The sequence below is a fragment of the Scylla paramamosain genome, chromosome 46 (genome assembly GCF_035594125.1).
Source record: "Scylla paramamosain isolate STU-SP2022 chromosome 46, ASM3559412v1, whole genome shotgun sequence".
Taxonomy (NCBI): Eukaryota; Metazoa; Arthropoda; class Malacostraca; order Decapoda; family Portunidae; genus Scylla; species Scylla paramamosain.
The window spans coordinates 10458541-10470857 of record NC_087196.1 but is presented as its reverse complement, the minus strand read 5'-3'; the positions used below and the strand labels follow the sequence as shown (position 1 = coordinate 10470857).

Genomic DNA, 12317 nt, shown 5'->3' with positions numbered 1-12317 from the left:
CAGTAACATTATTGTTCTATTTTTTTTGTCTTACTTCATTTCTTTCAGTGTCTTTTTTTTTTGTGTGTTTTGTTTTCCTTGTTTAGTTCATAGACTTTATTCTTTTTTAATATTTTTTTTTATCTATTGTCATTTTTCCTTTGTTTCGTATCCTGTTTATGTGTGTGTGTGTGTGTGTGTGTGTGTGTGTGTGTGTGTGTGTGTGTGTGTGTGTGTGTGTGTGTATACTAAACATTGCCAATTACGTACATATAGGCGTGTGTGTTTTTGTGTGTCTATGATAACCGTGTACGTAAATAGGCTGGGTGTGGCAGGAGCATTTGATGGGGAGGGGGAAGGGGGCAGGTGGGGGGGAGGGGTGAATAGGATGGGGAGACGAGTTCAGGGGGCATTTGAGGGGGGACAAGGAAAGGGGGGATATGAGGGAGATTTGAGAGAGAGTAGATGTGGGGTGATGAGGACGGTGTTGGGGGGACATTTGAAGTGGGGGGGTGAAAGGGAGGGTAGATGTGAGGTGGGCTTGTTGAAAGAGGGAGAGGACTTGGAGGGGAGGGGGCAGGTATGATGGGGGGTATTTGAAGAGGGGAGGGTGAGAGAAGAGGTAGATATTAATAAAATTAGATAATAACTAGGTTTACTATCATTACTACTACTACTACTACTACTACTACTACTACTACTACTACTACTACTACTACTACTACTACTACTACAAGAACAAAAACAGCTACTACTTTTACCACCACCATCACCACCACCACCACCACCACCACCATCCCTTCCTTCAGTAAAAATAACATAATATTGTACATTTGACTTTTATAACGCCGAATCTATTGTGTTGTGAACTGAACGTATCCGAACTGAACTCCTCTTTGATTTAGTGCTTTGTTTGTAGCGGGATATCCGAGTACATTTATCATATTACAGTTTTTGTTCAAGGGGAAGAGGAGGAGGAGGAGGAAGAGGAGGAGGAGGAGGAGGAGGAGGAGGAGACAGGGAGCGTGAGAACACAATATACTGGATGTGATATTAACGGGAGCGTGTGTGTGTGTGTGTGTGTGTGTGTGTGTGTGTGTGTGTGTGTGTGTGTGTGTGTGTGTGTACTGTAGTGTTGTGTGGTGGTGGCGATGTTGTTGTTGTTGTTGTTGTTGTTGTTGCTGCTGCTGGTTATGTATACTGTACAATGTTGATCTATGTAATCGTTTATTCATTTATTCATATGTTTATCTATCTATTTATCTATCTATCTATCTATCTATCTATCTATCTATCTATCTATCTATCTATCTATCTATTCCTCACTATGTCCACCTATCTATATTTATATGCATGTATATTAATAGCACACACACACACACACACACACACACACACACACACACACACACACACACACACACACACACACACACACACACACACTGCCTCGGCCTTCACCTGAGCCAGACACTCCCTCAGGCCACTGGCACCACCACCACCACTACCAGCATCACCACCACCACCATCACCACCACCAGTAACGATAAAATGCTCATATTTCCTGCACGTGTACATCAAAACAATGCTCCCAGTGACGCTCTCATCTTGATAAGGCTTGCTCGACTCTCTCTCTCTCCTCTCTCTCTCTCTCTCTCTCTCTCTCTCTCTCTCTCTCTCTCTCTCTCTCTCTCGTTCGTTTTAGAGAAAGAGAAAGGAGAAACTGATTTGAAAGTTATATATGTACAAAAAAACTCTTTTCATTATTAAATGTAACACGAGAATGGGAAAATATCACATTTTTCCCTTCCTGTTTCTCTCCTTTCCTCCATCCCTCCCTTCATCCTCCCTCCCTCCCTCCTTCCTTTCCTTCCTCCATGTCTCCGTAATCCTCTTTCCTCGATCCCCCTAACGTCTATAGCCACGCCCTTTCCTCCCTCCTCTCTCCTCTCCCTGCCTCTCCCTCTCTCCCAGCCTTCCCGGAGTCACCTCTTACCCTATGACCTTTCTATGACCTTCCGTCGTGACCCCAGTCCAGCGGTGACCTCGTAGTGCGTTCCTATCGCCTCCATCTGTTTTGCCTCTTGTCTGGTTACCTGAGTATTGACGTAGAGCTAATATCTGCATGGGGCGTGGCTGTTATTTCTATATCTTCCGTGTTATCAAGTGTTCTAATGTCTTGTACGATTTTCAAGAGGTCTGGTGAGTGATATTGGGGTTTTAAAGAAGTTTGCTTGGTTTTAGTGAGTGTTTATTAAGTTCTATGGGTTTTTTAGTGTTTTTTTTCATGATTCTGGTGGTATTTAAAGTGTTTCGGGGTTTTCAAAGGGGTTTTAATGGTTCTAGTGGTGGTTTACAAGATTAAATGGCGTTTTTTATGGTTCTAGTGGAAGTTATTGGGATTTTCATGTATCCAGTGTCCCTGTATTCCAGTTTCCCAGTGTCCAAGTGTCCCAGTATTCTAGTTTTATACTGTTTTACTCTCCCAATATCCCAGTTTTCAAATATCCCAGTATTTTATTATCTCAGTGCTCGTATCCCTGCTTCTCAGTTTCCCCAGTCCCACAGTCCCTCAGTATCCCAGTCTCCCAGTCTCCCAGTCCCCAGTATGCCAGTCCCCCAGTATGCCAGTCCCCCAGTCTCCCAGTCCCCCAGTCCCCCAGTGGTCCAGGTGGATGTGCCCCGTCATGGTACGCTGCCCTCAAGGTCGTACTGAGCTGCCCCGCCCCTGGACATGGCGGGGCGCTGGCCGCTTTGCTGGGTACTGGTGGACTGGTGGAGCAGGAAACGCGGCGGGGGGTGGAGGGGGCACGTGAGGAAGGAGGAGAAGGGGTAGGGGGAGGGACACGTGGGCGCTGAAGTTTGTGCGTATGGAATGTGTCGCGGTGGTGGTGGTGGTGGTGGTGGTGGTGGTGAAGGACGATGGTGAAAAGGTGGCCAGGCGTCAGTGATCCTTATCCTGTTAGTTAATATCAGTGTGATGTAACACTCACAGCATCAGTGGCACGGTAGCGTATCTTTACAAGCACTGACAGGGAAGGGAAAGAAATTAAAAGAACCATTTTCCAGCGTGCAGCTATTACAAGCACGGCACAAAATCTTAAACACATAGAAAGTAGAAAATGAAATTAAAAGAATGGCTTTTCTGTGTCTAGGTAGCTTAACCCTTTCACGCGATACGGAAGAATTATCAACACCATAAGCATCTACAAGAATGAAGAGAATTAAATAGAAAAGATTTTGCAATTTCTACCTGATTTAAAGACTGGAGGTGGCTGTAGAAGAAGTGAAGATATCTGAGAGTGACTGTTAGTTAAGGAAATATGCACCAAATACCAGTCAAAGGGTTAAGCGCGACATGAAATCTTTACAAGCACGTACAGGAAAGAAAACTGACTGAAATAATAGATTAGTTGTTGAGGTAGTCAGGTGCTTGATGCCTTGTCTCTACTAACTTAAACAGCCCTTAGTGGAAGTTGCCGAGATTTTCAAGAGTGCCTGACCGTGGTGATCGCTTAGTGATGACTCTGCATCATGAACACCAAAAACACTCCAGAGAACCCTAGTGACCATGCATGCGGCCTTTGAAGACAGTCCTGGTGAGAGTACAAAGTGTTTCACAAGCTGGAATAGAAGTTATTTCATGATTCTATTGATAGTCTGGCGAGGAATCAAGCAATAGAGAAAATACCCACGAGGATCTAAGTAATCACACCTCTTCCATTTGAAATTAATTATAAACGTTTGTCATGTATCTGCCACTTCTGATATGCCGTTCAAGAGTGTCTTTATGATTTTATTAACTATTTAATTATAACTCCGCTCCATCAGTTTCAAAGAACACCCATTAGAACCAGACAAATGAAACCTGTGGCCTTTGAGAACAGTCCAACGACAGAAAAAAACAAAACATTCCACAGACGAACAAGACAGACAGATGAGTGAACGAGATATAGACGCCAGGAAACGCAGGTAGACGAGGCAATGAACAGGTAAATAAGGCAAGGCAATCAAGGTGCACCCCGCGTGTGTGACCGCCGGGGAAGCAGAGGGCAAGGTCGAGTGCAAGACAGGGGCAGTTGAGGCAGGGACGAGGGTATGAAAGGGGCACTGGCTTGGGTACGAAGGTTGGGTATGGAAGGGCGTGGCGCGAAAAACCTAGACAAACAAAATATATCACTTACTTGAGATCTGAGGGACGTGAGCCTCCCGCCGCGACCTTTACGTAACTGAAGGGCGTCTCCCTCCTGACGAGACGGCCAGAGAGAGAAAGAGAGAGAGAGAGAGAGAGAGAGAGAGAGAGAGGAGAGAGAGAGAGAGAGAGAGAGAGAGAGAGGTGGTGGGGGTATTCAGACAGACAGACAGACAGAAAGGTAGAGAAATAGACATTCAGACAAAAACACGGCTAGACAAACACAGAAAGATAGACAGACAGACAGACAGACAGACGGAGAGATGGAAAGATAAACAAGTAAACGAGAAAACAGACAAAAATAAGAATATACAACTATACAAACAACACAACGAAGAAGAAGAAGTGACAAACAAAACAAAACAAACAAACAAACTAACGCAAGGACTCTCACTTCCTCCTCCTCTCACTCACCGGAAGTCATCTGATTACAGGTGCAGAGAGAGAGAGAGAGAGAGAGAGAGAGAGAGAGAGAGAGAGAGAGAGAGAGAGAGAGAGAGAGAACAAACAGAACACACACGAACACGAGAGTAATTACAAACACACACATAAACAAGCATAATCTCTCTCTCTCTCTCTCTCTCTCTCTCTCTCTCTCTCTCTCTCTCTCTCTCTCTCTCTCTCTCTTTCTCTCTCCCAAACAAGCTAGGCGAGGCTCAGATTCAACAACACCCAAAAATAAACAAATAAAAAGATATCAATAAATGTTTCCCCCTTCACCTACCTAGTCTTATTAAAGGGCAAATAAAAGAAATACCCCAAGGCCTCAAAGATCAAGATTTTAACCTCACCCTTACCCTCTCCATTTCTCTTCCGTTAGGGCTCAACGAAATGACCCTTTTTGCGGCCTTTTTCCCCTGTAATAGGCCGTTTTTAGGGGGACTCTGTTAATCTCAAGGGAAGTCTGAAATTACCCCCTATTACCTCGTCAGTCACACGCGCCGATTGGTTGGTTCAAATGGCAGTGGTGGACAATTATAATCAGCATCCCGCGGCGCGAAGGTTGCGTCACGCCCCACTAGGAGACTCGCGGCCCCTCTGTCTTGCCTCTGTTGTCTGCAGGGTTACGTTTTGACTGATGTGAGGGAAAGTTACGCGGTTCTCTCTCATGTCTTGAATGTTCTTTTCTCTCGTACTTTTCATTCCCGGAGTGAAATATTTCCTCTTATTTTCATACTTCTCTTCCTTAAAACAATGCATTTCCTCTTTTCTTCTCTTATTTCTCATGCCTAAATCATAAATATTCCCTTTCTCTTACGTTATCTAAGTTCAGGCCAAGTATAGATGCGTGCGTTGGGTGATACATCTTTATGAATCTATTAGTAAACGTTTCCTTCCATTAAACCACGGAAATTGACGAAATCCTGTAAAAGAATAAAGAAAAAATCATAAATATTCTTTTCTTCTTACATTTCCTATCCCAGAGTCATAAATATCTCATTTTTCTTGCATTATCAATCCCTTAAATTCAAATGCGTGCAATAGGTGATACATCTTTGGGAATCCAGACACGGCATCCAATAGCGTGTGTGCTCACCAGTGGCCCGCCGCCTCTTGCCCTATCAGGATGTACCACGCCGCTCCCCCTCCCACACCACCTTTGCCTGGCCTTGGTGTGACTGGTGAGGGGCGTGGCTCTTCTGTGCATATGTTAAGCAGCTGGCGTGGGCGTGTTCGGCGTGGGTTTAGGTGCTGATAAGGTGTGGGTGGGTGTGGTGATAAGGGAGAGAGAGAGCGAGAAAGATAGATAGATAGAGAGAGAGAGAGAGAGAGAGAGAGAGAGAGAGAGAGAGAGAGAGAGAGAGAGAGAGAGCCAGCCAACCAGACAGACAGACAGACACGAGTTTAGGAGGAAAAGGAAGACAGGAAGTGAGGTAACAGTGACTAGGTGAGGTAACAGTGACTAGGAGAGTGAGTCAGTGAGGTGAGTAATTCAATGAGTGGGCAAGTGAGAGTGAGAGTGAGAGTGAGTGAGCGAGTGAGCGAGAAAATAATTGTTTATCATTCATAACCTGTTTTCTTTTTGCTGAAACCACATTTTTTTAGTAAATACCAAAAGAAAGTCATAAATAAATAGATAACCTTTACCTCTTATTATTATTATTATTATTGTTATTTTCATTATTGTTTTTTTATTGCTATTATCATTACTACTACTACTACTACCACTACTACTACTACTGCTACTACTATCATTATTATCCACATTATCATCATTATCATCTCATTATTATTATTTTCTGTAACATTTTTCTTTCTCTCCTAATTACATTCTCAGTTCATTGTGTTTTTTTTTTTTTGTTTTTCATTTCCTTATCAATTAATTTTCGCATTTTTCTCACTTTTAGTAATGAATCCTCTCCATTTCTCAATTTCCGTTTCCTTTCTTTCTTTCTTCGTTGTAACTTTCATTGTTTTCCTCGTAATTTGATCTTGGGTTTCTACAGTATAACATTCTTTCATAATCTTAATTCGATTTTATATTCTTACCAATCGTTATATTTTCTTTGCCTCACGTTCTTCGTAAAATTTTTCCTCTCAATCATATTTTCTCTTTATTTTACGCAATTCCTGTTTTTTTTTTTTTTTTTTTTGCATATTATTTCTCTATTCATATTTAGTCATATTATTTCATACTGCTGTCATTCTTCCTCTCATTCATTACCTTCGTTAATTCTTTTCTTTCTCAGCTCTTTTTATTTTTTTATTTTTTTCATTTTTATTCAGCAACTTCATCTTACACAATCTCTTTATTACCGTTTTCCCTCATTTTAGTATCGTTATATGAATTAGTAGTAGTAGTAGTAGTAGTAGTATTAGTATTAGTAGTAGTAGTAGAACAACAACAATAGCAACAACAACAACAACCACAACAACAACAACAACAACAACAACAACAACAACAACAACAACAAAAACAAGAAGAACAAGAAGAAATATATTAGTGTTAATGTGTTAATGTGTGTATGTGTGTGTGTGTGTGTGTGTGTGTGTGTGTGTGTGTGTGTGTGTGTGTGTGTGTGTGCGCGTCTGACCTTAGCCGTGGCATTAAGACGACAGAGTTAAATGTGCTGAGGTGATAGAATGCTAATATATGTGCCGTGCTGAGGAGGTGATCTAGCTTGTGTGTGTGTGTGTGTGTGTGTGTGTGTGTGTGTGTGTGTGTGTGTGTGTGTGAGAGGTGGAGAGGGGAGAGGCATGTTATTAGTCTTCATATTTCTTTCTTGTAGTAGGTGGTGGTGGTGGTGGTGGTGAAGGTGGTGCTGGTGGTGGAGGTGAAGTAACAGTAGTAGTGGTAGTAGTAGTAGTAGTAGTAGTTTGCTGTTGTTTTTGTTGTTGTTATAAATAAGGATGAAGAAAAGATGTATGTATATATGTCTGTATGTATATCTTATCACTAGTCAGTTTACTTTCATTCCCTCATCTCATCTAAAGTTATAGAATCTTTCTAACTTCCTGAAAATACATAGCCTTTTATTTTATGTTAATATTTTTCATTACATATTTCTTGCCATTTTCTTATTAATTCTTTTTTTTTTTCTCTCATTTCATTTATTTATTTTTGTGTATAAGTTGTTTGTATTACTTTTCTTCATAGCAAAATTTTCAACCGCAAATCTTACGTAGGGTAATTCGAATAAAGATCAAGACGTGACTCATAAAACGTTCCTTTAGCCTTGGGAAGATATTTTCCGTAAAAAATAACAATGATAATAAATAAAACAGAAAATACTAAGTGAACATCAAATGACAAAGCAAAATACCACAAATAAAAGGAAGAAAAAAGCAAGTAATTATTATTTGTGATGAAAGAATAACGTATCATGAATATCATCTAGCGTTCTTTTAGCAATGAGAAAAAAAACACAGGGAAAAATATTGATATAAACAGAACTGGTGATGAAATTTCATGTTATCGGAAAAAAATAAATAAATAAATAAAACACTGCTACTTATAATAACAAGGGAAATTATAGAGACTGAATAATGCGTAGTAGTAGTAGTAGTAGTAGTAGTAGTAGTAGTTATGATATTAATACTGGTAATAACAACAACATTACTACTACTACTACTACTACTACTACTACTACTAATAATAATAATAATAATAATAAAATCAGACGTAGTAGAAAAAAATAAATACAATGTAAGACAAACACTAACAAAGATAAATGAAGAACAAAACAGGAAAATAATAACAAAAAAACCATTCAGATAACACCGCTACGAAAGTGAAGGTAAATAATGCCTTTAATTAAACTTGAATTTTATCTGATGCGTAAATAATATTGTACAAATACCACAGTAATATTTTAAGGCCGAGTTGCATTCTCTCTCTCTCTCTCTCTCTCTCTCTCTCTCTCTCTCTCTCTCTCTCTCTCTCTCTCTCTCTCTCTCTCTCTCTCTCTCTCTCTCGTCAAAATTAACTTCAGCGAGATAGTAAGATATATTTTTTTTTCCTCGTCTATTTTTTCCTTCTAGAATGTTGTTGTCCTTCTAGAATATCCTGTGTGTGTGTGTGTGTGTGTGTGTGTGTGTGTGTGTGTGTGTGTGTGTGTGTGTGTGTGTGTGTGTGTACGTGTTTGTCTGTCTGTCTGTCTGGGTGTTGGCTATGTTCTCTCTCTCTCTCTCTCTCTCTCTCTCTCTCTCTCTCTCTCTCTCTCTCTCTCTCTCTCTCTCTCTCTCTCTCTCTCTCTCTCTCTCTCTCTTATTCTTTCTCTCTCTTTCCTCATTCTTGTTTTATTTTTAGATTCATCCTCTCCTCCCCTGGCCTTCCTCTTCCTCTCTTCCTTCCCTCTCCCTCTTCCCTCCCTCCCCCTCTCCGTCTCCCTCTCCCTCTCTTCTCTTATATCGCTCTTCAAAGGACAAAATGAAGGACGGCCACTCATCACTCGCTTCTCTCTGTGTGTGTGTGTGTGTGTGTGTGTGTGTGTGTCTGTTTATCTATCTGTATATCTGTTTATATTTTAGTAGTAGCAGTAGTAGTAGTAGTTATTGCTGTTGTTGTAATAATAGCAGTACTGACTACTACTACTACTACTACTACTACTACTACTACTACTACTACTACTACTACTACCACCACCACCACCACCACCACCACCACCACCGCCACCTCAAAGGAAAACAGTGTACAGATAAAAATAACTTAGGTACAGTTAACCCTCACTAGACACAGGTAAGGGCGAGGCAGGCAGGTGTCCAGCTACTACTGGCCTACCTGAGGTCACATGTTTACCTGGATAAGACTAAGGTTAATTAAACATGTGACAGACTGGTAAGGTGGCAGGCAGAAGGTAGACAGGTGTGTGTGTGTGTGTGTGTGTGTGTGTGTGTGTAGGTCATCTTCTCTCTCTCTCTAGGTCTATTTGTAGAGGCCTAATTTTTTTTTTAATGTTATTGAAGTTCAAATTTTGTTTCTGTTGATTATTGATAGTTTTGCGTTTTTTTTTGTGTTTATTTATTTGTTTATTTATTATTTTATTTTGTTTATCTGGTTTGTTTATTTTTTTGTTTAGTTATTTGTTGTGTTTATTTGTTTATTACGTTATTTTTAGCTGTTTATTCATTTATTCATTTATTTTGCTTATGTATTTTCTTCCTTAATTACGTATAGTATTTAGTTCTTTATTTCCTCATTTTTATCTATTTTCCATTTCTGTTTATCTGTTTATTTTTATCATTTATTTTTTATTTCAATTTTATGTTTGTATTCGTGTGTTGTGTATTTTGTGATCCATTAATATTCGCCTTGGGCACCTAAGTATTCGTGTCTTCCGTAATATATATTAGTTTGTATCTAGTTCCGTTTTCTGTGAGTCAAATGTTCGTCTCATGTAGGACTTAAGTATTTCTGTTTTACGTACGATAATTTTCATCTTTCATTTTTCTGTACGTTGATTTTCTGTTCGGTATTCTTACTTATTCTCGTTTTCTTTACGCTTTACATTTTCTATACGTTAATTGCTCTACTTTTTTTAATAATACTTTATTTATCTATTTTATAACGTAACAATGCAATTACCTGCCTAAAATATTCTTGAAGACTAACTATTCTATTAATATCCAGTCACTTTTCTTACGTGTTTTTTTCTTTCTCTTTACCTTTTACAGAAGTGTTATTAATTACTTTTCATTAATATTTCAGTCATATACTTAATCTAATATATTTTTCGAGAACCCCCTAACTGATACACCAAAAAATATGCATTTAACCTCTGAGAAATGTTGCCAAATGCCCTTAACAGTCACCGCACCTGTAAAAAATATCATTAATTCTTTTCTTTACGTATTTAACTTAACCTAACCTATTCTCGAAAACACATAACTGATTAACTATAGAATATAACCTAATTAACCTCTGAGAAATGTTGCCAAATGCTCCTAAACGCTTCTCTTACCTGTAGGGGCCACGTGCGCAGGTAACCACAGACAGGAGAGAAAAAAATAATCACTTCTGACCACAATGTCCTGAAAAAGTCACTTGGTAAACCTCCGCCACTGCCTCGTGTTTCTTCAGGAGGAGGAGGAGGAGGAGGAGGAGGAGGAGGAGGAGGAGGAGAAAGGGTGGTTTGTGGGGAGATGGTGGAATGGAAGGAAGGGGGAAAGGAAGGAAGGATAGAATTAGGAGCAGGAGGATGGGGAATGGGAGAGAAGGAGGAGGAGGAGAAGAGGAGGAAGAAGAAGAAGAAGAAGAAACAACAACAACAACAACAACAACTACTACTACTACTACTACTACTACTACTACTACTACTACTTCCACCACCACCACCACCACCACCACCACCACGATCATCACCACGACCACCACCACCATCACCACCACCATAACCACCAATAATAATAATAATAATAATAATAATAATAATAATAATAATAATAATAATAATAATAATAACAATTCATTCTTTTTCTTTTCCAGGCGATGAGGAAATCATTAGAAAGCAGAAAAAGTGCAGAGAGGAATTTCTGGGAACTTCATGCGGCCCTTCTGGAGGAGGTGAGGAGGAGGAGGAGGAGGAGGAGGAGGAGGAGGAGGAGGAGAAGGAGAAGAAGGAGAAGTCTGTTAAGAGAGGTCTGGGTAAGAAAGGAAGAGAAGGAAAGGAGGTAAGAAGAGTCAGTGAAGAGGAGGAGGAGGAGAAGAAGAAGAAGAAGGAGGAGGAGGAGGAGGAGAGAAGGCTAGAGAAGTGATTGGAAGAGTCTGTTAAAAAAGGGAGAGAGAATTTAGGGAGGAGGGAATGGAGGAAAGGAAGGAAGAGTGAGTGAAGAGGAAGAATGAGGAGAGGAGGAGGAGGAGGAGGAGGAGGAGGAGGAGGAGGAGGAGGAGGAGGAGGAGGAGGAGGAGGATATATAAAACACACTTATAATAATGATACTAGTAGTGGAAGTTTAGTTATTTATATTCTAGTAATTTTCCCTGTTGTAAGTGTGTGTGTGTGTGTGTGTGTGTGTGTGTGTGTGTGTGTGCTTCCCGGAAAATAATTGACGTCATATTTTTTAAGGATAAAGAAGGCGAGGTTAAGAAGATAATAATAATAATAATAATAATAATAATAATAATAATAATAATAATAATAATATAGATTGTAGTAATAGAAAGAGCAGTTTTGTAGACTACTGTATCCTGTATTATGTGTCATTTACTTAATTTATCCACAACTTCACTCACTACCTCTCATCACAATTCGAGCATGCATCACTGTCATCCATTACCCCTTCTCATTACTCGCCTCTCATCACTAATCATCAGTAACCACTAACTCATCACTCTCCACTGTTCATCATTCACCACCCCACTCATCACCACTCACTTTACTCCCCCAGGGTATTGTATCTGTGTGTCCTGATGGTCTTCTTCACTTCGGGGACTCAGTTTTAATCCATGCCCCTGTGGTGGAGCCCCGGAGAGGTAAAGGTGAGTGTGTGCGTGTGTACGTGTGTGTTAAGTTTTCCAGCTTTGTGGCAGTTTGCTTGTCTCTTTTGTGTGTTCGTTTATTTGTGTGTGTTACCGTCTTTCTCTCTATGATCGCCTGTCTGTCTTTTTTTTTTTTATCTGTCTGTAAGTGTTGCATTTTCTTTCTTGTGTTTTATTTTTTTGCTTTATACGTCTGGCTGTCTGTTAGTCTGTTAGTCTGTTCTGTCC

The 12317-nt window shown here is 40.1% G+C and overlaps 1 protein-coding gene across 1 annotated transcript in view; it reads left to right on the top strand.

The window, feature by feature from the left end:
* Positions 1 to 12317, top strand: part of LOC135094675 (uncharacterized) — a 46120-nt gene that overhangs the window by 29140 nt on the left and 4663 nt on the right. The window contains exons 2-3 of the mRNA XM_063994983.1: positions 11097 to 11174; positions 11999 to 12089. Coding sequence (XP_063851053.1) covers positions 11097 to 11174; positions 11999 to 12089 — 169 coding nt within the window. The remainder of the gene's footprint in view (positions 1 to 11096; positions 11175 to 11998; positions 12090 to 12317) is intronic.